Consider the following 27,228-nt stretch of genomic DNA (forward strand, 5'->3'; position numbering starts at 1 on the left):
ACATGCGACTTATTGTACAGTATTGTAATACATCCTGTACAGCAGGTGGCAGTAGCAGAAAGCAGCTACCAAAACATTAATTTATCGGACATGTACGCATGCGCAAGGTTACCACGCATTGAAGTCAAACGGAGGAGCCTACGTTTTAGAAAATAAACTACCGCCGCCTGTGAAAAAGTCTCAAGAACTGTAACTTCATATCATGTGTCAAGAGATCCGGATGGTCTTATGTTGCTAATATAATGGCAACTCCTGCTATCCGGATGTTTCGCAGGTTGGAGGGTCTGTTTTGTGTGTACAAACCCTCTGGTGTCCACTGGAAACTCGTGCGGGACACCATCGAGACAAATCTTCTTAAAGGTGAGAATAATATCATTAAATACATCTCCATATCTGCTGTGACAGTTAGGCGTTATACGGCTAGTGTGCAGATCAACATTTAACAAGTCACTCATTCATGTCTTTAACCTTGAATTTCATATAAATTACAGTATCCTGTATGTGTGCCCTTATAGGTGTAAATGCCACACCGTCTCAGCCACTTCCTCAGGTGGTACGTTTTTTGGCACAACCAGTCAGTGAGACTGAAGAAGCCAAGGGACTCACACTGTCTGCAGCCTCTGTGCCAGTCCTGTCCAAGCATCCTCTGGGTAAGTGTGTCCCCCTCATTGCTTCATCTCCAGGGTCACCTTGTTTTTGTTCATGCACATCATCACACATGCCATGTAATGCTGTCCGAGTCAAATTCAGTAAATATTATCCGCATCTTTCTTCCTTGTTTCTTTTTTCTTGCTAAATATTTAGATTCATGGACTATTTTTGAGGTAGCATTGCAGGGTGCCTGTAGGTCCTGAACTGATTCTAGCTCCTCTGTGTGAAAGTCCTCATTACTTATGTCACAAATCTTTACACCTAAGATTAAACCTGATACTGTCTTTTTACTTTATACCCACACTTACCTGTTGACAAAATAGAGATGAACGCACTTTAAAAACATGCATAACACCGACCTTTGCACAGGACCACTTATATATTACTTACTTTCATTCTGACCTGCAATTCTTTATCATGAAAAAGAGGATTTGTCCAAAAATCAGCCCTAAATTTGGTTTAAGAAAATAAATAAATTAGAAATTAAAAACAATAAGCATTAAATTACAGTATCTGATACCTGTATACCTGTATTCACCCTGCATTGTGATTGTAATGATATTAATATTAAAAATTATTTAAAAAATAGAGAATAACTCACTTTAAGAACATGCATATCAGCTACCTTTTCACATGACAACTTATATATACTACTTAACCTGCAATGCTTTATTAAAAAAAAGAGGATTTGTGCAAAAATCTGTCCTAAATTGGGTCAGAAAATTAGGTCTCTAAAACGAAAAGCATTAAATTAAGGTGTCTGATATCTATATTCACCCTGCAGTCTGATTGTAGTGTTAGTAGTTTCACTTGTGTTCAACAAGTCCAAATGGCTGCTCTCAAAAATATCTTTAATTTCGCTCTCACTCCACATTCCCCCTGACTGTGCACATTAAATGTATATGAGAAAAGATAAAGCAGAAAAACATTATAATAGTGTGTTTCCTGTGTGTGTTGTAGTGACTGGACCTGAATTCCAGCACATTAGAGTTGGAGTTGGACACCGCCTGGATGCGTTCTCCTCTGGTGTTCTGGGTACGAGATGTTAGAGCTGGTCGCATTTTAAAACACGTCAGCTCAGACCATGTTGTATTTTATTTATGAAATCCCTCTTTTAACTTTAGTTCTTGCTGTTGGGAATGGAAACCGTGCTCTGAATGATCTCTACAGGACTCGAGTCACCAGGGTAACTGATCATATCTGCTGGTTTTACATCACATGCAATGAAGGTACAATATACCCAAGGTGAATGCTGTTCAGATGTTCATATCTGTACTGATATTTTTAGGAGTACACATTGGAGGGAGAATTTGGGACGGCAACAGATGATTTCTCTCACACAGGAAGAGTTGTGGAAAGATCCACCTACGGTAGGATTCCTTATTTTTGTCCTGTATGTTTTCAGTTTAATCGGTTTTAACACTGTGAGAGGTGGTATTTTATCTAAAGCAAATAGATCATTTTACACTTTCCACTCATATCCATTCACACTGTGATCCTGTAGATTTAAATAAGTTTATTATTACATTATGTATTCATCAGTTTGTACCTATCTAGCATACTAGCAAACACAATGTATTAATCAGGGGCCAAACCAAACTCAATCTCACTGTGTCACTCACTGATGAGGCTCGCAGAATCAGTGACTTCTTTTGAATCACTTCTTAAAACTCATTTTATAGACTAGGTTTTATGTGATGTCATCTCTTTTAATTGGTTTTTAATTTGTCTTTTCACTTATCATTTATTCTGTTTTTATCGTGCTTATTATTATTGTTATTATTATTATTATTATTATTATTATTATTATTATTATTATTATCCAGTGTTTACTGGCTTTATTTTATTATTGTATTTTTCTCTTGTTTAAGCCTACCTTAATTCTTGTCTGTTCAGCATTATTGTCTGGCTTCTATTATTATATTGCCTCGGGGGGATTCCTGCCTCTACTATGCCTTGTTTATCAAAGCACTTTGTAAACAATGTTTATGAAGATGCTATATAAATAAAGTTAAAATAATAATTATATATATTTTTTTATTATCATGTTTTGTGCCTTTGACTGTATCTGTTGTGTTCAACAGGTCACATCACACAGGAAAAGCTAGACAGGGTCTTGGCGATGCTGCAGGGAGCCAATCAAAAGGCTTTATTAATGTAAGTTAATATTCATTACATTTCAATCATATTTTGATATATTTTTTGCCCTGAAGTTCCTCCTTATTAGACTGTTTTTCTCTGTGCTCTATTGTTGAAAAAGACCTGACACACATACAATCACAAAGTGCTTTTAGCAGGGCAGCAGTAAAAAAGACAAATGATTTCTTGAATATGGAGCTAGATTACTGTTTGTTGTTTTTTTTTCTGTGCAGGTATTCAAACGTAGACATGCGCACACAGGAAGCCTATGAGATGGCTGTGAAAGGTTCACTCGGTCCAGAGGGGAAATCACAGCCTATTTTGACAGGCCTGCGCTGCATTCACTTCCAGCCCCCCAACTTTACTTTAGGTAAATATTCTTTTATTAAACACACAGAAATCTCATTTTGCTAATTTACAGTGATGTTAGTAACTATTTTGAATGCAGTTGTCACATTACAGTTACTGACCCGAGTGAGTTTTGTTTGAATGTGTTTGGCCTTTTGAATATGCCATTTAAATGAGTGTTTTTTTCTTTTAAATAACATTATGCAACTTTTTCCCCTTAAAAAAGCCTCAGCATTATTTCGATGGCACACTGACATGAAATAGGGAGAACGGTGACTCTTCCTTTCTCCCTCTACAGCCCCTACATGCGGCATATTGATTCACCCAGCCCTCTCCTTCTCGCTCTCTTTATCAGACCACAAAACAACCAATGATTAGCTAGCTGGCCAGGTTGATATCTTTTTTAAGGATGTTAGGAAGGCCAGTTTCTTTAAACTGTTTTAGATATATTTAGTTTCATTGTGATGCAGTTATGGCCCACTGCAGTGCCGTCCTGATTCTTATTTTGTGCTGAAATGTGGGCAAATGTAAGCTTTAATGTTGTTAACTGGCAATTATGTGACAGTGCATCTCAGGCAATATTGCAAAGGCAAGTGTAACAAATAGCTTTCTACAGGGAGTAATTAATGAAGTAATTTATTTTTTATTTGCAATATATTACTTTTTTAAAGTAATGTGTGGTGCTTTTTTTAGTAAGGACCCCAGCGCAGAAATTTAAAATGTGCAGATTATCAGGATACTTACTGCGATATTTTGTCTGATCTTACAGAGGTGCAGTGTCTGAATGAAACTCAGAAATATTTGTGCAAAGTTGTGCATGAGATCGGACTCGAGCTGCGCAGCACAGCGGTGTGTAAGGGAGTTAGACGGACCAGAGACGGTGCCTTCACCCTGCGGGATGCCCTGACCCATCATCACTGGACTGCTCCTGATGTCATGCAGGCCATCAGACAATACCACGCCTCCAAGAAAAGTAAAAAGTATGCCCACACACAGTTGAAGGATCCAGAATTACAACCTCCAGTAGAGAATACGACGACGGCCAGTCAACACAATGAAACCAGTGAAGAATCAGCAGCAGCAGGTAGAATTAAATAATTATTGCTGTGAGCAGCAGTTAATATAACTGACTCTATGAGCCTGAAAACAGACGTTAAAGACCAGAGACACAAATCAGTATATTGTGCTTTTGTTAAATATGCAAACTTCTCTTCATCTGCAGACACACTTGCTTAATCTCGAATATGAATATTCCGATGTTTTCACCTTTTGTTAAATAATTAACTTATGAGTGTTTTTATTTTATAATGAAATAAACTGAAAAAATAATCTTAAGAACAAGATATCTGCTGTGCTACCATTTGATAATTTGATCTTATGTTGTCTTATGTTATAGTGTCTATAAAGACGATATTAAAGGAACTATGTAGGATATTCTAGCAGCTAAAAGTACTAACAATGGAAACAGTGCTGATAGAGCTAACAGTGTTAACATGGAGGAAAGCGGAGGGTGGGTGCTGCGCTTCAGTGGTCAGCACAGTATGAGCGCAGTGAAAAGTGGAGGTGATGAGCTAGTCAGGGAGATACACACACATGCACTTGTGCATGCATGGTCAGCGCGGCTACAATGTCAGACCTAAGTTTTGGTTAAAATATTTTTCCACACCTAGTTTTAGTTTAGTTTTAGTTAACTTCTTTAAACTGCATCAGATCAAAGTGTTTGGTGCCATAAAAACAGGCTTTTGCATGACAAGTTAAACACCATTGAAGGTCTGTAGATAACATGATGTGCTGTCTTTATCAGCACAATCACTCCCCCATGTGGAAAAAAGATGTGGAAATTGCTGTTTAACAGCTTTCTTATCTCTAAACCACAGCAGTAAAAGTCAACAGACAGCTGCCTTTACTTACAAATTAAGATAATAAAAAACAACCCTTCCAAACTGCAGACCCACTGAAATACAACTCACCAAAATGACCCTATATATCACAGACACAAACATAAAATTATTATTGGGTTTTTCAAATATCAGACAGCTCTTGAGAGTATTATGTTGAATGAACATGCATTTTCCCAGAGTCACTCAGGGAGGCTTTATTTGGTCAGTATTATTTGTGATTTATGTCACTACTCTGGTATCTCTCTCTCTCTCGTAAGTCTGTTTGGGCTGTGCATATGATTTATGCATGACACTATAATCAGATCAAATCAATCTCTCTGTTAGCTGACCTGCTGTGTCACTAAATATCTCTAGGTTACAGCAGCAATTAATTGGAGGCTTGTCGACTATTATTACGCAACAATTTGTCCATATCCCCTGTAATTGCTACCAAATGTAATTATTCTTTCCAGGAAAATTATTGGAAATAATTTTGAAATTAAGGTCTCAGTAAAAAATAAAATGTTATCATGTTTTCTGATGTTAAACAAAGTTACACATATTACATATTTCAGCATAAAACTGAATTATCTGACTGACGGCAAGAAGATTAATTCTCCTGGTGTGCGAATGTAGCTGTTGAGGTCGGAGCCAGCCACTAATATCAGAGTTGGTGTAATGGTCTGTGTCCTCAGATGATGTTAAAAGATATTATCTCTGTGTTTCAGTTTCCCCACAAAAGCTCTTTTGGGATGTGATGAGGTTATTGCAGTGGCGCCATTGTTGTCATGCTCTTCATACCATTGAGGGACTAGTTGTTCTCGTGGGAACACTGTTGTCTTTGTCAGTCTGGAAACATAAAACTTTCACAAGGACACAAATGAAGTATGTGAGCATGCAGGCGTCATTCTGGAGGTTTATTAAACGTAAGGCACAACATTAGAACAATTTGATTAAAGGTATTTAGCCACACAATTTATAGTGAAATACAAAATAACATTTAAAAATAATTATCAAATAATTATTTTACTACTGCTGCCTTTAATTATGGAGGCATGGAATGCATTTATGATTATCTGGCTGCTGTGTGACGACTGCCGTGATGCCAAAACTTCATTTAGTATAGATGATAAACCAACTGAATGTAATTGACTCGGTGTACTTAACAGCTACAGAAACAATGGAAAGATGCTCTAGTTCACAGACATATTGCACAAGTTGCTTGTAAACACTGAAATGTTTTATATAAAGTAATACTTATCATATAAAATACTTAAGAAATTAGCAAACCCTTGTTAATAACAATTTGGTGCCATGTTTTGTAACTTCCAAGGGGTAATTTGCTTGTTAAGACTAAGCAACAGTGATATTTAAACAGACATTTAATATACATTTTCCATGAAGTTTATACATAATTAAACAAAACTCAATAACTGTACAATATGGAGGGTTTTTTTTAACTAACAACCTGAGAAACTTTCTAAATTGCAGAGGTACTAAAGAGAGAGATTAGTTCATGAATTTTCAAATGAAAAAACCTCAGTCTGTACAAGACTACTACAAATATTGACTTAATTAGATAATTTCAAAGTGCTCTTGTTGGGAAAATCTTTTATATATCAGGAGAGAAAAAATATAAAAGATACAAAATTATTTTTAAATCAACTGATTCTAAAGAGAGCCTGCATCAGCTGCGCAGTATAGCACATATATACATGAAGGTATTCAGTAAGCATCAAATTTACAACTTATGTGGCTTCCACTCCCAGTGAAAAAAATGTTCAATTTTAAAGAGTGAATCATATTATATGCCACTACTGCCATATTTCTTTTTCTCTTAAAGGGACAGTTCACCCCAAAATAAAAAATACATCATAGATGCACACTTCTTTCTGCACAGTGACACGGTTGGTGGGTGCAATTCAGTCGAAAGAAAATAGTTCTCCAGACTGCTCACAAAAAAGTCTGTGGATTATCTTGAGTAACCAGGTCATGACTTTTGGAAAGACACATCGCTGTTAGGTTTTTCAAAAGTTGTTTTTTTTTTTTTTTTGCTGTTTAGAGCACCACAAACTAAGTACGGCCGATATCTCAAACACTCAGCAACTCAACCCAAAACAATCTAGACTGATAAATAACGCTACAGGTAAAGGAAAAATAAGTTGGGGAACTGTCCCTTTAATTGTCTTCTATATCGTCCTCGAAATCAATAATTTACTTGTAAGGCTTGGTAGATTAAATAAAACAGCTAAATCTAAGTGTTTAAGCAAATTTAACTTGTATACATCTGTGTAAATTAATAGAATTTGTAAAAAAAAAAAAAATCTATTTAAAGAACCAAAACATGGTTAAATAAACTGTCTGAAGAGGCGGTACGGTGTTTCTGCCGTCAGCAGAATTTTGGATACACATCTCGTTCAGCAACATCGTGATGATTTTTTCTTTTGGGGTTCTTTGTGAAACACCATGGCTTCCTCTCTTGTGTCATCTTTTTGACTCAACATCCTGGCAACAACACAACAACAACATGTCACGCAACATTACAGCACAAAGAGTATAATAGGGACATGCTTTGAATAAATCATACAGGTGTTACTGACGGAGGGAAATGTCAGTGACAGTGATGTGACGGTGTGTTTACCTGGCCACAGTTTCCAGAGACTGAACCACATTTTCACCTGTGGCGGCACTGCACTCCGTGAATTCAAAGTTGTACTCCTGTAAAAGTGTTGCCTTCAGTGTGCGTGTTTGATAATCTGAAGTATTTAGTTTCATTATGAGCTAAAAGTGTGCAAACAAATAAGACCACAGATTCATACCTTAGCAAGAATTTCCGCCTCCTGAGTTTTAACCTGCCGCTCTGCACAGTCACTTTTATTCCCAACAAGTAAAACAGTCACGTTTTCTGCAGCACCTTCCTGCAAAACACAGACAGTTTCAGTTCACAGATTTATCTGACCGCGCGGAAAGGTTCATGTTTCAGATAGTTAAGTCTCATGTGCTCTAAATTCTTCAAAATCTTTTTTACTGCAAGTTTCATTTTCTTTGCTTTCAACTAAAATAAATGTGTTTAAAAATATACAAATATAAATATTGTAATGCAAAGTAATGTTGGTGCATATATGACATTTTTATAACATAGATGTTGTAGATGCTGCTTAGTTACTGTAAACACTGTGTTTGTTGCTGTTTACAGAATTCAGCAGACTTGTGTGATTTCTTACTTTAGACTGTTTTAATCCACTAAATAAGAGTATAAACATTTAACTGAAGGCTGGTTTCCAAAATTAAATATCTTCCTTGATCAGATATTCGCAAATTTAATAACTTAGCTATAAATGTTTTCTTTTTATAAACTGGCAAAATTGATAGATTCATTACACAGTATTTATTACAGGGTATTATAATCATCATTTGCAATTTAACAATTGAAATTACAGACAGTTTAAAAAACAATTATTAACCATTAACAGACTTAATATAGTTTATAAAATGTTATATTTAATAAACAAAAAATAAATAAACAAAAAAACTAAAATAACATAAATTATAGCATTACTAATAATTACTAAATACTATTTATTATCATTTCAGTGTTTGATAATTAACAGTAAAATAACCATTTACTAAAGTTTAACTAGTTATGATTATGATTCAGTGTCATAAACTTGTAGCATTGTAGTATTGCTTTGACATCTATATTTTAAACTTGTATGGCAGGTGAGCACTGCTGCTTCTTTACAGTTTGTTTGGCCGTAAATAAAAACCTGTAGCTGAAACATCTGTGACAAAGAAACATTGATAAACAAAGCCAGCAGTGTGGTGACAACATTTAAACAAGCAACCACTGATGCTTTAATTTAACTTTATTTTATTTTAATTTTTAGCTTCAGCGCATCGTACCTGAATACAGCTCGCCCAGTAGCTGACTGCAGAAAAACTCTGGGAGGAAGTGATGTCATACATCAACAGAAACGCCTGGGCTTTGTGGAAGATCTGTCTTGTGATGCTGTGAAACCTTCAAAGGAAATCAAAAATGCAGTCACAGACAGTAAGTCTTGAAATTTGACATCTTTGTTTAACTAAAGAGTTAGAAAAACCTTTGAACTGTGACTTAGCGGCCCGAAGGAGTTTAAATCTGTGTCTAACAGCCTAATGATTCTGGTTAGTCGAGTTTGCAGAGACTTTTTGTTCTCTAAAGCTTTTTTTCCAAGAAGCCCTCTGAACATCTTTCCTGGAAAGACTGTGATTGTGCAACTGACCTCACAATGCAACACACAAAAACAAACAAGTGAATCTCACTCTAGTAACACATAATATTATATTTTACAGTTAGCTTTTTTTTTCTTTTGACGTCCTTTTATTTGCATTTTCAGATGGATATCTGCTTCCGGCACACATCAGATGAACAGGGTGTCTGTTATTTACACTGGGTTAAAATGAGTTCACAACACAAACGATAATTTGGTGTTTACGTCTTGATGCTGACATCAATGAGGCATCGGAGGGACATCAGTAAACATCTGACCTGCAAACCTTGACAGCCTTTTTCACTGTTGACATTTATTCTCAGCAAGTGATGGAGAAAGTATTTACTTGAGTAAAAGTACTAATACAACACAGTAAAAAATACTCTGCTACAAGTAAAAGTCCTGCATTTAAAATGTTACTTAAGCAAAAGTAAAGAAGTTAAGGACTGGAGTTAAGGAATATTTACCTAAAATATTAAAAGTAAAAGTAACTAATCCAGAAAAAAAGAACACCCCAAAAACTCAAAATTATTCAAAATAAATTACAATGCAGAAAATGACTTCACATTTTTATCAAAAATAGTTGCCAATTAATTTTCTGTCAGTCTGCTAATTGACTTATCATAACAGCTTTACTTGTATTAACTTGATAGTTTTTTTTATTTAGAAGTAGAAGTAGAAAGTGGCATGAAAAGAACGAACTCAAGTAAACCACCTCCAGTTTTGTACTTAAGTACAGTACTTGAGTGAATGGACTTAGTCACATTCCACCACAACGTGTCTTCACAATGCACACACCTTAATTTCACTTCTGCTGCTGCTGAATCTTTTGTTGTAATGCCAGGGAACAAAACACCGCTGAGGTGCAGCAAACCAGTTCCTAAACAAGTTACAGCCTGAGCTGAGGAAGTCTGAAGTATTTCGAGCACATCATCTGACACGTGTTCAGGGACGCTGCTGCCTGTGGTAACCCTTATCAGAGGTATCTGTGAGTGTGCTGCAAGACCAAGTGTGAAGAGGAGAAGAGCAGTGGTTCCCAGCTGGTGGGTCTGGTGGGAGGGGGTGCACATAGGTGTGCCTTGGCCAATCTAAAATGTGCAGTTTGATCACACAACACAATGCTGCAGATGTTTTTAGGGAGCGTGCCATTGGCTGCTGATTGCAGGAACATCCCCAGAGCTGTTGCCTGTTAACTGAGTGTTCATTTCACTACCATAAGACGTCTCTAATGTTGTTTATATTAATTTGGCCGGATATCCATTAAATTTTTGTTTAGTGTAGTTATCATTAATGCTGGATATAGATTATGGTGACATTTCTATACTGTATTTAATTCCCTTCGCAAATAAATATAAATATATTATTTATTATGAAAAAAGCATTTTAAAAAGTGCTTTCATCAGCAATAATTGGTGCAAGTGTCCCAGTAATGTACTGTAAAAGCAAGCTTACCTTTCTTGACCGGCTGTATCCCACAGCTGCAGCACAACAGGTTTTCCATCCACTAACACAGTCCACTTGCAGGAATCAAGTCCTGCAGAATGTATTTATGTAACATTACACTGTATATTTACACACATTCATGTAAAAATCATTGGATGAAGATTAGGATCTTACCAATTGAGGGGGGTATATCTAAAGAAAACTTTCCACTCTGAGCTCTTTTTATGAAGGAGGTTTTGCCCACGCTGCTGTCTCCAATCATCATCACATTTAAAGCATTTGATCTGAGATCTGCACCTTCAGAATTACCTGCTGAAAACAAAAACACCTTCTGTTTACACATTATATTCCTATTTCTCCATATTAATCTTCTCTCTCTCATTATCTCTGAGTGCTGTGTGTGAAGAATTGATATATTATTTACCCAAAGAGAACGTCTTTTGACTCTCTTGACCCAGGCGGATATCAGCAAAGCGATGTTGAACTGGAGTCTCTGATTCAGGTGGTTTTGCACTGAGGAACAGACAACCAAGCACAGTTCAAACAAAATACAGCAAATACAGCCGAATATGAAAAATGAGTCACATTCAGGCCAGTTTTTAGTTAAAAGATATCAATATCTACCACCAAATGTTTGCATTTCTTTAACAAATGAATTTAAGATTAATCTGCTAAACTTTACAGACTTTGCCCACAAGTTTGTCTTTATCTTTAACATTTGTCTCTATCAACCTAAATTAAACCATTCATGTTTTCTATTCTTCCTGCTTATTTCAGGTATTTTTCTTGTAAATTTTTACTAATTTCTTATTTATTTTTGGGAGGGTGATTTCTTGTTGATCTTCCAATGTTTTTGAAAGATATCAATCCAGTTTGCTCAGGTTTCATTGAGTTAACAGACATATAATATTGGCATGTATACATACGTATACTTTATATTTCAGCATTCCTATGCAATTTCCCTCTTGTGCAATATTGTACTACTTACTGTGGAATAATAACTATATTTTTATATTTTTCTGTTTATTCCTATTGTCTTGTGTAAGTATTAATAATGGAAATACAGTATCTGTATAAGTGAAAGGTGCTTTGTGCCTCAGGTAGCAGCAGGATCATGTTCGACTGCACCTGCTGATAAGGTGATTTAGTTCAGCTGTGTGCTGGTTTGACAGTGAGCTCTGCTGTGGTCTGTGCTTTTGCTGTGTGTCTGGTTTGCTGGGAGACATGGACAAGTTCGGTAAGCTTGCTGTTTTTGGTTTATGTATACAGCTGTGTTGTGAAGCAAGTCTGTTTAGTTTTGATGGTTGTTTGTGTCACTGAGCTGTTTGCTGGTGGAGTTCTGTTGGTCCGATTTGCATGGTCATGGTGAGCAAGTAATGAGCAAGAAATTAGAAAAAGTTAAAAAAAAATTACCTAAAAAATAGCATAAACTTGGGGTTTCTATAGCAGTGTGTTGGTTACTTTTAAATGTTGAGTATTGCAGCTAAAGTCTGGCAGTTCTGGTGGAAAATACTAGCTCATGCCTCGGTGACTTTCGGTTGTTTTGTGTGTCAAGGGTTAATTTTTTTGGGGACCTGGTGCGTGCTACTTTTGCTGAGCGCTTGTGTAATTCCAGTTGAGTGTGTTTGGGTTGCTGTATAGACGAGGCATTTGGATGGTTAATGTGCCTGTCTAGCTGCGGACGACTTGGTTGGACACTTGAACTGTGTTCAACATTTAAAGTATTCTGGGGTCAGGGAGTGGACATTTGGGGTCCCGACTGACCAAAATCACTGTAATGCTATGACAATATCTTGCTGTTTTCTTTGAATTATTCTCCTGCACTCCCTGTTTCTATCTCCCTCTTAATTCGAGACTGGATGGCAGGTTGAACTGGGCGCTGATGTTGCTGTGTGGTGGAGTTTGATTGGTTGGCTGGGGAGGGACCTCTACAGCAATGGTTCCCAACTGGTCCAGCCACTGGGCCGAGATCTCCTTAGTCATTAGTTCAACGTCGGTACATAAGAGAAATGACCACAAATTCAATTTGATTTGACAAAATGTATTTATCACCTGGGCTTAAAACACAATAAAACTTTTTTTTTCTTTAATTTTTTGGGTGATTTCTAATATTTTTTGGCAATATTTATTTTCTCTAAAAATTGTAACTATTTTTTTTTCTCAAAAAGATTAAAAGAGAAGATAAAATGTCTTCCAAACTGCTGGCCCTCCGAAATAAAAATTTCCAAAATTACACCATTTATCACATCCAGAAACTTCAAAAACAGACATTATCAAACCATACACACAACATACAAAACCAGACAACCATACTTTTCTACTCTATTATAATTTTTGCGGCTAATTGTTCATTGCTGTTTACTCAGTGTGATCCAATATGCAGCTTAAATAAAGCTGTAAAAGATTTATAATTGTACAGACGTTTCATGTTAATAAATGAAGCTCTTTTTGTGATAGTAACCCAGCCAGGCAGATAAATACCTTGTTGAACCAACATAATTCGCAAGCTGGACAAGGACGCAGTGTTTATATCTCTGTTCCTCTGCGTCAGACTTACCTCGCAGGCCTCGAGTGCTCTCCTTCCTTTGAGATGTTGGCTGATGGTTCCTTGTCACTTTCATCAACCTGCACAGGCAAAAAAAAAACCCAAAACACATTTTAATCAGGTGACAGCAGATTTCAATCTAAATGTTGTGTTTGACATGTTTTCCAGGACTTTATATAAATGCCTGTGCATAAGAGAAGAGCTATTTTTTTAAATGTACATTTCAAAAATTCATTTGTCATGAGAAAAACTTGTGTAAGGCCATTTCTATGTTGTAAGTTAACCTTTTTCATACTCCTATGAAACTCATTTACCACAAATGTTGGAAGTGAATAAAAAGCAGCTGAATGCTTTCAACAAAAATACACACAATTGTACAGATCAAAAAGCAAGATACATGTTTATGTTCTCCTTTTAAGCTATGCGAAACCTGTTGAGTGGACCACATGTTCCTCATTTTAGATCATTGTGTCATTTTGTTCTTCTTGCAACAAACACTTGACCCGTGTGCAAGAGGTTTCAAACAGATGGGAAGCACAGCATGACATAGCCTCAGTGTGCCGAGAACACAGCCAAATCATCTTCAGGCTAAAGGCTAAACATTATAAATCTGATACAGCTGCACAATCTTGAGAAGTGCACTAAGAACTGGTCATAACTAATAGACTTACTAAAAAGCATTGCAACCAGTTGTCTGTTCATAAGTTTAAAAACAATGTTGAAACAATGATGATTAAAGATTCTCATTAGAAAATATTTAATTGCAAAAAATATGAATGAGTCTTCGCTGCTTACCTCTGATATTTTGTCCAGGCCCACAGATTCTCGTTTCAGCTCCTCAGTTGTCCTGATGCCACTTTGGTCTGTGATACTTGTGACATCTTTCTCATTTTGTGCATCTATTGTTCTGTCCCCTCCTGCAGTTTGGCTTTCATAACTTTGATGTCCATGTGATTTTCTGTGGGACCCCAGTTTTCTTTTTCTCCTACTTGCTGCTTCTGACATGAAATCGTGTTTGGGAGGTGTAGATAGTACTGCAGGGAGATCACCTGAAGGTATTTGATGCTCTGTTTCTACTAGTTGGCCACGAGAATCAGGATTTTCTTGAGACTCACCGGTGTGGCTGTACTCCACTGTGTCTTTCCTCTCGTCAGAGCCACCATCTTTGTGTTTTGTGTGAGGTTGTAGATCATCTTCTATGATGCCTGGTGAACTTTTGGTCTTTTCACGTCCAACATTAGTTGCAGCGTCTGTTGCTTCATCATCCACATCATGCTTTCGATGCAAGTCTACCCGGTTGGTTCGTGATCCGAGATTCTTGCGGGTGGAGCCCAACTTTCTTCTCCTGCTGGTTGAACCTAGATTTGGGCTTGCATTCATCTCGAGATTTTCATTGTGAGCTCCTTCACTCACATTATCCGGCTCTTGTTCACCAGCTCGGGTACTCATGTGCTCTTCTACAGCTCCTCCTCTAACTACAGATTTCACAATTTCCAAATCTGCAACAACAGGCGCCTCTGCTGATTTCAAAGTTTGGTCCTTTGTGACGTTTACACTCTCTGGCCTTTCCTCATTATTTTGCATTCTCTGTGTGATCTCAAATGAAGACAAAACGCTCTCATCTGTGACATAAATGTTTGTATCTTCAGTATTTGCAGACAGTAACACATCTATTGAGTTTCTTCCAGTGAGCTCAGATGTTATATCCACTGTGTCAGTGGCTGTAAAATCATCTTTCTGTGGCTCCACACCAACATCTGCATTCCTCTCACTATCCCTGACATCAGCTCCCTGAACAAACTTCACCAGATTAACAACCTGTTCATTGTGGGAGGCAGGACTTATTGATGGTTTTGCATTTTCATTCTGTGATACATCTGCAGCTTCAATCATCTGTAGCTCCTCTGCTGCTTCCATCTTGACAAGATTTCTCATATCAGCGTCTGTGTCTAAGTCACTTTCATTTGTTTCTACTCTCTTTTCCTCTGGTTTTCTATTGAGTTGAGTCCGGCGAGTAGAACCCATCTTTCTCCTCTTCTGTTTGGATCCGACTTGCAAATTTTCACTGTCGTCTAAATGCATTTTTTCTTGTATCGCCTGTTGGCTGGAAATTCCACTTTCTTCAGACACATCTACTCTGAAGTTTTCCTCCAGATCAGCGTCAGATGGAGCATCAGTTTTGTGTGAAAACAGTTTAGCAGGTGTGATCTCTGGTAAAACATTAATTTCTTTGGATTTGTGGCTTTCAAACTGTTCTCCATCTTCACGCTGTCCAGAGACTCGTTCATACATTAAACTCTCCCCTCTTGTATCATTTGTGCATTGCATATTAATTTCTTTGTCACAAGATAAAGTTTCCTTGTTTTGGCCCCGAAGGGCTTCTTCTTGCTCAAGAACATCCGAGGCGATTGACCTGGCCATGATATTTTCATCATGATATGAGACACTCTGTTTGTCTGAATCATCTTTCCAAACCGAGACTTCTGGTGATGTTATCAAGTCTGTTTTAACAGTGTCACATCCTGTAAGCTGGCTCAAACTCTCAGGCTCGTTCATGTGTTTATCTTCTTCATCATTGACTTCCTTATTACGTTTGACAAAGTCATCTTTGCCTGACTCTGAAGTAATGTCTGTTGTCACAATTGAACTGATGTCCATCACATTCTTTGACAAAATTGTGTTCTCCACCAACATCTTTTCTGTGTTTTGGTCGTCATTTACAGATGATCTAATTTTTCCTAATTCCCCAGTGGAACTGAAGTCGAGGCCAGCTTGTTCTTTTAATTCTTCCTGCTTCGTTGTCTCCATTATTAATGATATTTTTGTCGTGTCCTCGACATGCAACCGTCCTTTATTTCTTCGGCTTGACCCCAATTTCCTTCTATTCCCTGTGGGCTTGAAGCCTGTGTGAGTTTGCTCTTTGATACTCTGAGAATCGTCTTGAAGATGGGAGTCCAGAGGAGCATTCATTTCTGACTGCTGTGCTTGTAAAGAGGATCCAGTCTCTTTATTTGCAGAGTTATCAGTCTGATGCATTTCTTGCATTTGTGTTGCCTTGACCTCCTCTTCATGCACTTCATCTACAGCATCCTCTGAATGATGAGCTGCTCTGACTCTTGGCTCTGTCTGTTCTTCATTTGCAGATGTCTTTTCTATTGACAAAGGTGCTGCTTGCTCAACACTGCATTCAATGTCAGTGTGTTCTCTCTGGCTGCTTTTTTCGGTGCTTTTCTCTGGTGTGATAAAGAACTCTATTTCTCCTGATTCAACATGTGATTCACTCACAAAATAGTTGGACTGTAAATTTACATCCTGCCTGAGCAGTTCTGGGTCCGCATCTCTTTCCTTGCTTTCTTTTTTTGGTACAGAAGACACATTGGGAAGTTTGTCATTTGGCTTCTCCCTGAAATTTGATTGGTTGATAATTTGTTGATCTGCTGTTGAGCTCGAACGTAAGTCAAAGCCAGCATCTTTAACTTTATCACGAACATCTTCAGTCTGAACAGTGTCAAATTTGTCCTTTCCTTCCAGCATGGTTTCATTCATTTCTTCCTGCACTGCTGTGTCTGTTGTTAAAGTCATTTCTGTTGTTTCAAGGGGTTCATTACTCGTGGTATTTCCAACAAAGTCCTCTGTTGGTCTGTGGTATGATTCACCAGCAGAGTCTTTGAGACGCTGTCCCCCTTTATTTCTTCGGCTCGACCCCAGTTTTCTTCTGTTCCCTGTGAGTTTGAAGACAGTGTCTTTTTGCTGATATTGGGAGTCAAAAGGAGCATTTATTTCTGATTGCTGGGTTTGTAAAGATGACTCACTCTCCTCCATTTCAGAGAGGAGTCCTTCTTTCTCCAGACGACCTGTTTGTTCAGCAGGTTTTGTATCATCGTCTGCTCGGCCTTCCAGCTCAGACACCTGACCTAGTGCAACGTTTCCTCTGTCTATGTCGCTGATCAGTGGTTTGTTGGTATCAAAATCATGATAATCTTCATTTTTCTGCTCCAAAGCCTTAAAGTTGTTGTCTTTTGTATGATGTTCTTCTTGTTTGTCATCAGGGTTTAACATGTCCTGATTAGTAGGAGAATCATCAGCACTTTTCACAATCAACTCAGATTGGTGTGTGTCACTGGCTTCAGTTTGGTCTGTCAGGTTTCCAGAAATGACTTCAAAGTTTTCTATGGCATAATATGCCATCCTTTTAGTTGAGTAATCAGTTTGATGCATTTCTTGCATTTGTGTTTGATTATTCTCTATTTCATGCAGTGTGTTTACAGCGTCCTCTGATTTATGATCACCTTTGACCTCAGATAAGCTGAAAATCTCAGTTTGTTCATCATCTGTGGGCAGCTCCTGTTTTGTTGATGAAGATATTTCTTGTTCAACACTGGATTCGGGTTCTGTTTGCTCTCTGGGGTTGTGTTTATCTGTGGTTATCTCTGATGCAACAGAAGACTCTATATCTTCACTCACCAAATAGTTGGTTTGTACATTTTCATCCTGTCTGAGCAGTTCTGTGTCCTCCTCTCTTTCTTTTTCTGGTTCAGAGGACACATTGGGAAGTTCTTCATTTAGTATCTCTACGAAATTTGATTCCTCAATCTTCTGTCTATCTGCTGTTGAACTTTCATTTAAATCAACACAAACAAGTGCAACAGCATGTGCATTTTCTTCAACTTGATCACCAACATCTTCAGTTTGTGCAGAGTCAACTTTATGCATTTCTTCCGGCATGGTTTCAATTATTTTTTCCTGCACTGCTGTCTCTGATGTTGTTGACATTTCTGTGGTTTCAAAGGGTTCATTATTCTTGGTATTTCCAACAACGTTCTCTGCAGATTCGTTGTATAATTCAACAGTAGAGTCCTTGACATGACGTCTTCCTTTATTTCTTCGACTAGACCCCAGTTTCCTTCTGTTTACAAGTGGGTTGAATTCAGTGTCTTTTTGCTGATGTTGGGAGTCTAAAGGAACATTTATTTCTGATTGCAAGGTTTTTAAAGAGGATTCACTCTCCTCCATTTCAGAGAAAAGTCCTTCTTTCTCCTGATGACCTGTTTGTTCAGCAGGTTTTGTATCATCGTCTGCTCGGCCTTCCAGCTCAGACACCTGATTTAGTGCAGTGTCTACTGTGTCTATGTCCCTGATTGGTGGTTTCTTGGTATCATATACATGATAATCCTCATTTTTCTGCTCCAAAACCTCAGAGTTGTGTTCTTTTGGAGTATGCTCATCCAGTTTGCTGTCAGGACTTGAAGGTCCCTGATTGGTTGGAGAATCATCATTAATTTTCACAATCAATAAAGATTGGTGTGTGTCACTGACTTCAGTTTGGTCTGTCAGATTTCCAAAAATGATTTCAGAATTTTCTGTGGCTTCATGTTTTACACTTTCAGGTGAGCAAAGAATTTGAGGCATTTCTTGCATTTGGGCTGGCTTTATCTCCTCTTTATGCAGTGCGTTTACAGTGTCCTCTGACTTATGATCACCCTTGTCTTCAGATAAATTGAAAATCTCATTTTGTTCCTCATTTGTGGGCAGGTCCTGTTTTGTTGATGAAGATATTTCTTGTTCAACACTGGATTCGGGTTCTGTTTGCTCTCTGGGGTTGTGTTTATCTGTGGTTATCTCTGATGCAACAGAAGACTCTATGTCCTCACTCACCAAATAGTTGGTTTGTACATTTTCATCCTGGCTGAGCAGTTCTGTGTCCTCCTCTCTTTCCTTGCTTTCTTTTTCTGGTGCAGAGGACACACTGGGAAGTCCTTCATCTGGTATCTCCCAGAAATTTGATTCCTTGATCATTTGCTGATCTACTGTTGAACTTGCATGTAAGTCAGAGCCAACAAGTGTGGCAACATTTGCATTTTCATGAACTTGATCACTAACATCTTCAGTCTGAGCAGTGTCAAATTTGTCCTTTCCTTCCAGCATGGTTTCATTTATTTCTTCCTGCACTGCTATCTCTGTTGTTAATGTAATATCTGTTTGTTGAAGGAATTCGTAATTCTTGTAATTTCCAACAAAATCCTCTGTTGACTCTTGGTTTGATTCAGCTGCAGAGTCCTTGACATGACGTCTTCCTTTATTTCTTCGACTAGACCCCAGTTTTCTTCTGTTCCCAAGTGGATGGAAGTCAGTGTAATTTTGCTGATGGTGGGAGTCAAAAGGAGCATTTATTTCTGATTGCTGGGTTTGTAAAGATGACTCACTCTCCTCCATTTCAGAGAGGAGTCCTTCTTTCTCCAGACGACCTGTTTGTTCAGCAGGTTTTGTATCATCGTCTGCTCGGCCTTCCAGCTCAGACACCTGACCTAGTGCAGTGTTTCCTCTGTCTATGTCGCTGATCAGTGGTTTGTTGGTATCAAAATCATGATAATCTTCATTTTTCTGCTCCAAAGCCTTTAAGTTGTTGTCTTTTGTATGATGTTCTTCTTGTTTGTCATCAGGGTTTAACATGTCCTGATTAGTAGGAGAATCATCAGCACTTTTCACAATCAGCTCAGATTGGTGTGTGTCACTGGCTTCAGTTTGGTCTGTCAGGTTTCCAGAAATGACTTCAAAGTTTTCTATGGCATAATATGCCATCCTTTTAGTTGAGTAATCAGTTTGATGCATTTCTTGCATTTGTGTTGGACTATTCTCTATTTCATGCAGTGTGTTTACAGCGTCCTCTGATTTATGATCACCTTTGACCTCAGATAAGCTGAAAATCTCAGTTTGTTCATCATCTGTGGGCAGCTCCTGTTTTGTTGATGAAGATATTTCTTGTTCAACACTGGATTCGGGTTCTGTTTGCTCTCTGGGGTTGTGTTTATCTGTGGTTATCTCTGATGCAACAGAAGACTCTATGTCCTCACTCACCAAATAGTTGGTTTGTACATTTTCATCCTGTCTGAGCAGTTCTGTGTCCTCCTCTCTTTCTTTTTCTGGTTCAGAGGACACATTGGGAAGTTCTTCATTTAGTATCTCTACGAAATTTGATTCCTCAATCTTCTGTCTATCTGCTATTGAACTTTCATTTAAATCAACACAAACAAGTGCGACAGCATGTGCATTTTCTTCAACTTGATCGCCAACATCTTCAGTTTGTGCAGAGTCAACTTTATGCATTTCTTCCGGCATGGTTTCAATTATTTTTTCCTGCACTGCTGTCTCTGATGTTGTTGACATTTCTGTGGTTTCAAAGGGTTCATTATTCTTGGTATTTCCAACAACGTTCTCTGCAGATTCGTTGTATAATTCAACAGTAGAGTCCTTGACATGACGTCTTCCTTTATTTCTTCGACTAGACCCCAGTTTCCTTCTGTTTACAAGTGGGTTGAATTCAGTGTCTTTTTGCTGATGTTGGGAGTCTAAAGGAACATTTATTTCTGATTGCAGAGTTTGGAAAGAGGATTCACTCTCCTCCATTTCAGAGAAAAGTCCTTCTTTCTCCTGATGACCTGTTTGTTCAGCAGGTTTTGTATCATCGTCTGCTCGGCCTTCCAGCTCAGACACCTGATTTAGTGCAGTGTCTACTGTGTCTATGTCCCTGATTGGTGGTTTCTTGGTATCATATACATGATAATCCTCATTTTTCTGCTCCAAAACCTCAGAGTTGTGTTCTTTTGGAGTATGCTCATCCAGTTTGCTGTCAGGACTTGAAGGTTCCTGATTGGTTGGAGAATCATCATTAATTTTCACAATCAATAAAGATTGGTGTGTGTCACTGACTTCAGTTTGGTCTGTCAGGTTTCCAAAAATGATTTCAGAATTTTCTTTGGCTTCATGTTTTACACTTTCAGGTGAGCTAAGAATTTGAGGCATTTCTTGCATTTGGGCTGGCTTTATCTCCTCTTTATGCAGTGCGTTTACAGTGTCCTCTGATTTATGATCACCTTTGACCTCAGATAAGCTGAAAATCTCATTTTGTTCCTCATTTGTGGGCAACTCCTGTTTTGTTGATGAAGATATTTCTTGTTCAACACTGGATTCGGGTTCTGTTTGCTCTCTGGGGTTGTGTTTATCTGTGGTTATCTCTGATGCAATAGAAGACTCTATGTCCTCACTCACCAAATAGTTGGTTTGTACATTTTCATCCTGTCTGAGCAGTTCTGTGTCCTCCTCTCTTTCCTTGCTTTCTTTTTCTGGTGCAGAGGACACATTGGGAAGTTCTTCATCTGGTATCTCCCAGAAATTTGATTCCTTGATCATTTGCTGATCTACTGTTGAACTTGCATGTAAGTCAGAGCCAACAAGTGTGGCAACATTTGCATTTTCATGAACTTGATCACTAACATCTTCAGTCTGAGCAGTGTCAAATTTGTCCTTTCCTTCCAGCATGGTTTCATTTATTTCTTCCTGCACTGCTATCTCTGTTGTTAATGTCATTTCTGTTTGTTGAAGGAATTCGTAATTCTTGGTACTTCCAACAAAATCCTCTGTTGACTCTTGGTTTGATTCAGCTGCAGAGTCCTTGATATGACGTCTTCCTTTATTTTTTCGGCTCGACCCCAGTTTTCTTCTGTTCCCAAGTGGATGGAAGTCAGTGTAATTTTGCTGATGGCGGGAGTCAAAAGGAGCATTTATTTCTGATTGCAGGGTTTGCAAAGAGGATTCACTCTCCTCCATGTCAGATAAGAGTCCCTCTTTCTCCTGATGACCTGTTTGTTCAGCAGGTTTTGTATCATCCTCTACTCGGCCTCCCAGCTCAGACACCTGACCTAGTGCAGTGTCTACTGTTTTTATGTCTCTAATCGGTGGTTCCTTGGTATCATTTACATAATGATCTTCATTTTCCTGCTCTAAAGACATAACGATGTTGTCTTCTATACTATGCTCCTCCTGTTTGTCATTAGGATTTGAAATGTCCTGATTAATAGGAGATCCATCAGTACTTTTTACAGTCAACTCAGATTGGTGTGTATCACTGACTTCAGGCTGCTCTGTCAGATTTCCAGAAATGATTTCAGAATTTTCTGTGGCATCATGTGTCAACCTTTCAGATGAGTTGTCAGTTTGAGGCATTTCTTGCATTTGTGTTGGCTTATCCTCCTTTTTATGAACTATATGTACAGCATCCTCAATATTATGTCCACCTCTGACTTCAGACAAATTGAAAATCTCATTTTGTTCCTCATTTTGGGACAACTCCTGTTTTGGCAATGACAGAATTGCTTGTTCAACACTGTATTCAAGGTCTTTATGTTCTCCTGGGTTGTGTTTATCTGTGGTTATATTCAGTGTGATAAAAGACTCAATATCCTCACTCAACAAACAGCCTTCATCCTGTTGGAACAGTTCAGTGTCCTCTCTTTCCTTGCTTTCTTTTTCTGGTACAGAAGACAGATTAGGAAGTTCTTCATTTGACGTCTCCCTGAAATTTGATTGATCGGTCGTTTGTTGATCCATTGTTGAACTTGCCTGTAAGTCAACACAAACCAGTGTACCAACATGTGCATTTTCTTCAAGTTGATCACTAACATCTTCAGTCTGAACAGTGTCAAATCTGTCCATTCCCTCAAGCATGTTTTCAAGTATTTCTTCCTGCACTGCTGTCTCTGATGTTAATGTCATTTCTCTTGTTTCAAGGGGTTCGTTATCGCTGGTATTTCCAACAACTCCCTCTGTAGGTTCATGGTTTGATTCAGCTGCAGAGTCCTTCACATGACGTCTGCCTTTATTTCTTCGGCTTGACCCCAGTTTTCTTCTGTTCCCAAGTGTATTGAAGTCAGAGTCATTTTGCTGATATTGGGAGTCAAAATGAACATTTATTTCTGATTGCAGGGTTTGCAAAGAGGATTCACTCTCCTCCATTTCAGAGAAGAGTCCTTCTTTCTCCTGACGACCTGTTTTTTCAGCAGGTCTTATATCATCCTCTACTCTGCCTTCCAGCTCAGACACCTGACCCAGTGCAATGCTTACTTTTTCTGTGTCGCTTATTGGGAGGTCCTGGGTATCATTTACATGATAATTATTTTTCTGCTCCAAGTCCTCAAAGTTACTTTCTTTTATGTGATGCTCACCCTGTCTGTCATTATTTGAAATTTCCTGTCTGGCAGGATGATGTTCAGCACTTTTCACAATCAACTCAGATTGGTGAGTGTCACTGACATCGGTTCGCTCTGTCAGGTTTTCAGAATTGATTTCAGTATTTTCTGCTGCATCATGTAATAACCTTTCTGATGAATAATCAGTTTGAGACATTACTTGCATTTCAGTTGGCTTGATCTCCAATCTAGCCATTTTATTAACAGCATCCTCTGACTGTTCAGCTCCTTCGACTTCTTGTCTCCAAAGGGTGCCAGATTTGTCCATTCCTTCCAGCTTGGCTCCCGCTGATTCATCCAACACCTCCACTTTAGAGACATCAGTCTCTCTTTCATAATGATCCTCTTGAAGATTTTCACCTTTAGTAATTAAAAAGTCCAGGTCAGCCTCTGTATAGTTTGTTGTAGTGCGGCTCTGAACACCAGAAGAATAGCCAGACGCAGTTATCAAAGGCACATCCTGCCTGCTCCCTTGACCTAATTCTTCCTGACTTGTTCTGTCTATTGCCAAAAACATTTGTGTTGTTTCAAAGGCTTCATTAGCTCTTTCAACATCCTCCTCTTTGTGTTTATGGAGCGATTCAGCAGCAGAATCCTTGACAGTATGTCTTCCTTTATTTCTACGGCTCGACCCCAATTTTCTTCTGTTCCCAAGTGGATGAAAGTCAGTGTAATCTTGCTGATGTTGGGAGTCCAAAGGAACATTTATTTCTGATTGCAGAGTTTGGAAAGAGGATTCACTTTCCTCCATTTCAGAGAAAAGTCTGTCTTTCTCCTGATGACCTGTTTGTTCAGCAGGTTTTACATCATCCTCTACTCGGCCTTCCAGCTCAGACACCTGATTTAGTGCAGTGTCTACTGTGTCTATGTCCCTGATTGGTGGTTTCTTGGTATCATATACATGATAATCCTCATTTTTCTGCTCCAAAACCTCAGAGTTGTGTTCTTTTGGAGTATGGTCATCCAGTTTGCTGTCAGGACTTGAAGGTTCCTGATTGGTTGGAGAATCATCATTAATTTTCACAATCAATAAAGATTGGTGTCTGTCACTGACTTCAGTTTGATCTGTCAGATTTCCAAAAATGATTTCAGAATTTTCTGTGGCTTCATGTTTTACACTTTCAGGTGAGCAATGAATTTGAGGCATTTCTTGCATTTGGGCTGGCTTTATCTCCTCTTTATGCAGTGTGTTTACAGTGTCCTCTGACTTATGATCACCCTTGTCTTCAGATAAATTGAAAATCTCATTTTGTTCCTCATTTGTGGGCAGCTCCTGTTTTGTTGATGAAGATATTTCTCGTTCAACACTGGATTCGGGTTCTGTTTGCTCTCTGGGGTTGTGTTTATCTGTGGTTATCTCTGATGCAACAGAAGACTCTATGTCCTCACTCACCAAATAGTTGGTTTGTACATTTTCATCCTGTCTGAGCAGTTCTGTGTCCTCCTCTCTTTCCTTGCTTTCTTTTTCTGGTGCAGAGGACACATTGGGAAGTTCTTCATCTGGTATGTCCCAGAAATTTGATTCCTTGATCATTTGCTGATCTACTGTTGAACTTGCATGTAAGTCAGAGCCAACAAGTGTGGCAACATTTGCATTTTCATGAACTTGATCACTAACATCGTCAGTCTGAGCAGTGTCAAATTTGTCCTTTCCTTCCAGCATGGTTTCATTTATTTCTTCCTGCACTGCTATCTCTGTTGTTAATGTCATTTCTGTTTGTTGAAGGAATTCGTGATTCTTGGTATTTCCAACAAAATCCTCTGTTGACTCTTGGTTTGATTCAGCTGCAGAGTCCTTGACATGACGTCTTCCTTTATTTTTTCGGCTCAACCCCAGTTTTCTTCTGTTCCCAAGTGGATGGAAGTCAGTGTAATTTTGCTGATGGTGGGAGTCAAAAGGAGCATTTATTTCTGATTGCAGAGTTTGCAATGATGATTCACTCTCCTCCATGTCAGATAAGAGGCCCTCTTTCTCCTGATGACCTGTTTGTTCAGCAGGTTTTACATCATCCTCTACTCGGCCTCCCAGCTCAGACACCTGACCTAGTGCAGTATTGACTCTGTCTTTGCTGCTGATCGGTGGTTCCTTGAATTCATAAACATGGCAATCCTCATTATTCTGCTCTAAAGCTTGAAAGTTTTCTTTTGTTGGACGCTCATGTGATTTGCTGTCAGAACTTGAAAGTTCCTGATAGGTAGGAGAATCATCATCAACTTTTAAAATCAATAAAGATTGGTGTGTATCACTCATTTCAGTTTGGTCTACCAGGTTTCCAGAAATAAATTCAGAATTTTCTGTGGCATCATGTATATTACTGTCAGGTGAGATTTCATGCATTTCTGTTGGCTTAATCTCTTGTTTATGCACTTTATTCATAGCATCCTCTGATTGAGACGTTCCTCTGTCCTCAGAAAAGCTGAAGTGCTCATTTTGTTCCTCATCTGTTGGCAACTCCTCTTTTGGTGACGAAATAGTTGCTTGCCCAACAGTGTTTTTTCTCGGGCTGATTTTTTCTGTAGTTATCTCTGGTGTGATATAAAACTGCATGGATACTGAATCCCCATGTGACTCACTCACTATGTAGTTGCCCTGTAAGTTTCCATCCTGCTTTGACAAGTCTGTGTCATCATCTTTTTCTGTTACAGAATCCACATCTGAAAGTTTTTCATCTGGCATTTTGCTAGTATTAGATTGGTCAATCAGCTGCTGATCTACTTTCTGACATGAAAAAACATCAGAACTAGTTAACTCGGAGATGCCAACAAGATGTGCACTTTGTCTGATGTCCTCACTGTGAAGAGTGTTAGATTTGTCATTTCCTTCTTGCACGTACTCCTCTGCTATACAAGAGTCAGATACCACTTCGGAGCTGCTCTCATTTTCATCTAGGTCTGCATGCAGATTTTCACTTTTGGGAATTAAACTTTCCAGGTCAGCCTCTGCGTAGTTTGTTGTTAAGTTCTGAATTTCAGAAGAATAATAACGAGAAGTGGCTGAATACAAATGCACGCCATGTGTTGCAGACATATCATCCTCAGTCCCCTGACTTAATTCTTCCTGGCTTTTAGGTTGTATTGTAAGTGACATTTGATTTGTTTCGATGGTTTCCTTTCCCCTAATCTTTTCCTCAACTTCCTCTCCAGGGTCGTGTTGCGAGTCCTTAACATGCGGTCTTTTATGTCTTCGACTAGACCCCAGTTTTCGTCTGTTTCCTGACAGTTCAGGGGAAGGTTGTGCCTCAGATTGTACATTTTCAGCACTTGCAAATTCATTTAGTGATTCAGTATTTTCTTCTGGTATGTGGGGTTGAGCAATAAAGGTACTGTCCGTTATCTCAAACTCATCAGCCTTAGGTTTTTCATTTTGGTTTGCTGCCCGGCGCCGTGAACCAAACCTTTTTTTCTTTGTACTTTGAGCGGACATGGCTTCTTATCTTCTCTGTTAAAGCACATGCAACATGACAGCATATACAATTTAAATCTACAACCCATAAGCATCAAATAACATTAACTAAATTTTAACAATATTTACAACAGTAAATATGAACTTGTAATTTTTCCATTAATAATTCTGAAACGTTCTAAACAACATTTTTGCTAGAAACGAAGTAAAGATGCATACTTATTTTTGATATTTTACCATTAGCAGTAAATGTTCACCAGACAGTTAATTTAAAAGGATAAAGTGCACGTTACTTTTTTTTTAAAAAAAAGATTAGTTCTACATAAATGTTGCAACACCACATGTACTTACCACCCACATCTGTACTTCTGTTGTCTCATAACACGAGCTGCTTTGTAATGTCAAGTCAGCCTGTGCTCAACGGTAAATACATTTCACACAGAGAGTTTTTCCTCCACTGCAAATGTGACTGAGAACTTCCTGTGTGGGTTATGCTTGCAGCCTTAATCACGCAACAGCAACAAGACACAGAACTTCCTGATCTGAA

The 27,228-nt window shown here is 38.4% G+C and overlaps 2 protein-coding genes across 3 annotated transcripts; one reads left to right on the forward strand and one right to left on the reverse strand.

Moving 5' to 3' along the window:
• Positions 1-18: 18 nt before the first annotated feature.
• trub2 (TruB pseudouridine (psi) synthase family member 2) lies at positions 19-4,481 on the forward strand. Its single transcript, XM_042508132.2, has 8 exons — positions 19-360; positions 516-650; positions 1,612-1,686; positions 1,776-1,837; positions 1,940-2,021; positions 2,736-2,808; positions 3,024-3,160; positions 3,908-4,481. The coding sequence occupies exons 1-8, from the start codon at positions 243-245 to the stop codon at positions 4,234-4,236; spliced, it is 1,011 nt and encodes a 336-aa protein (XP_042364066.2). The 5' UTR covers positions 19-242; the 3' UTR covers positions 4,237-4,481.
• Positions 4,482-5,916: 1,435 nt separating this feature from the next.
• On the reverse strand, positions 5,917-27,157 carry rab44 (RAB44, member RAS oncogene family). 2 transcript variants are annotated; one of them, XM_042507942.2, is made up of 10 exons: positions 27,033-27,157; positions 14,052-26,717; positions 13,269-13,336; positions 11,136-11,224; positions 10,886-11,023; positions 10,721-10,802; positions 8,922-9,036; positions 7,838-7,936; positions 7,660-7,736; positions 5,917-7,523 (listed from the first exon to the last, which is right to left on the reverse strand). In XM_042507942.2, the coding sequence occupies exons 2-10, from the start codon at positions 26,700-26,702 to the stop codon at positions 7,436-7,438; spliced, it is 13,407 nt and encodes a 4,468-aa protein (XP_042363876.2). In that variant the 5' UTR covers positions 26,703-26,717; positions 27,033-27,157; the 3' UTR covers positions 5,917-7,435. The 2 variants fall into 2 exon arrangements, with proteins under 2 accessions (XP_042363876.2, XP_042363885.2); XM_042507951.2 differs by having other exon boundaries at positions 10,886-11,020; positions 14,052-27,157.
• Positions 27,158-27,228: the final 71 nt, after the last annotated feature.

Source organism: Plectropomus leopardus, chromosome 2 (assembly GCF_026936395.1).
Source record: "Plectropomus leopardus strain MGB_pleo_1.0 chromosome 2, ASM2693639v1, whole genome shotgun sequence".
NCBI classification, from domain to species: Eukaryota; Metazoa; Chordata; class Actinopteri; order Perciformes; family Serranidae; genus Plectropomus; species Plectropomus leopardus.

Excerpts from the sequence above, each read along its gene's own strand:
- rab44 (XM_042507942.2), bottom strand. The coding sequence starts at position 26,702 with ATGTCCGCTCAAAGTACAAAGAAAAAAAGGTTTGGTTCACGGCGCCGG. Across the intron at positions 13,337-14,051 it reads GCCTGGACAAAATATCAGAG|GTTGATGAAAGTGACAAGGA; the intron begins GTAAGCAGCGAA and ends TTGCCTGTGCAG. Across the intron at positions 7,524-7,659 it reads TCTCTGGAAACTGTGGCCAG|GATGTTGAGTCAAAAAGATG; the intron begins GTAAACACACCG and ends TGTTGTTGCCAG.
- trub2 (XM_042508132.2), top strand. The coding sequence starts at position 243 with ATGGCAACTCCTGCTATCCGGATGTTTCGCAGGTTGGAGGGTCTGTTT. Across the intron at positions 361-515 it reads CGAGACAAATCTTCTTAAAG|GTGTAAATGCCACACCGTCT; the intron begins GTGAGAATAATA and ends GTGCCCTTATAG. Across the intron at positions 3,161-3,907 it reads GCCCCCCAACTTTACTTTAG|AGGTGCAGTGTCTGAATGAA; the intron begins GTAAATATTCTT and ends CTGATCTTACAG.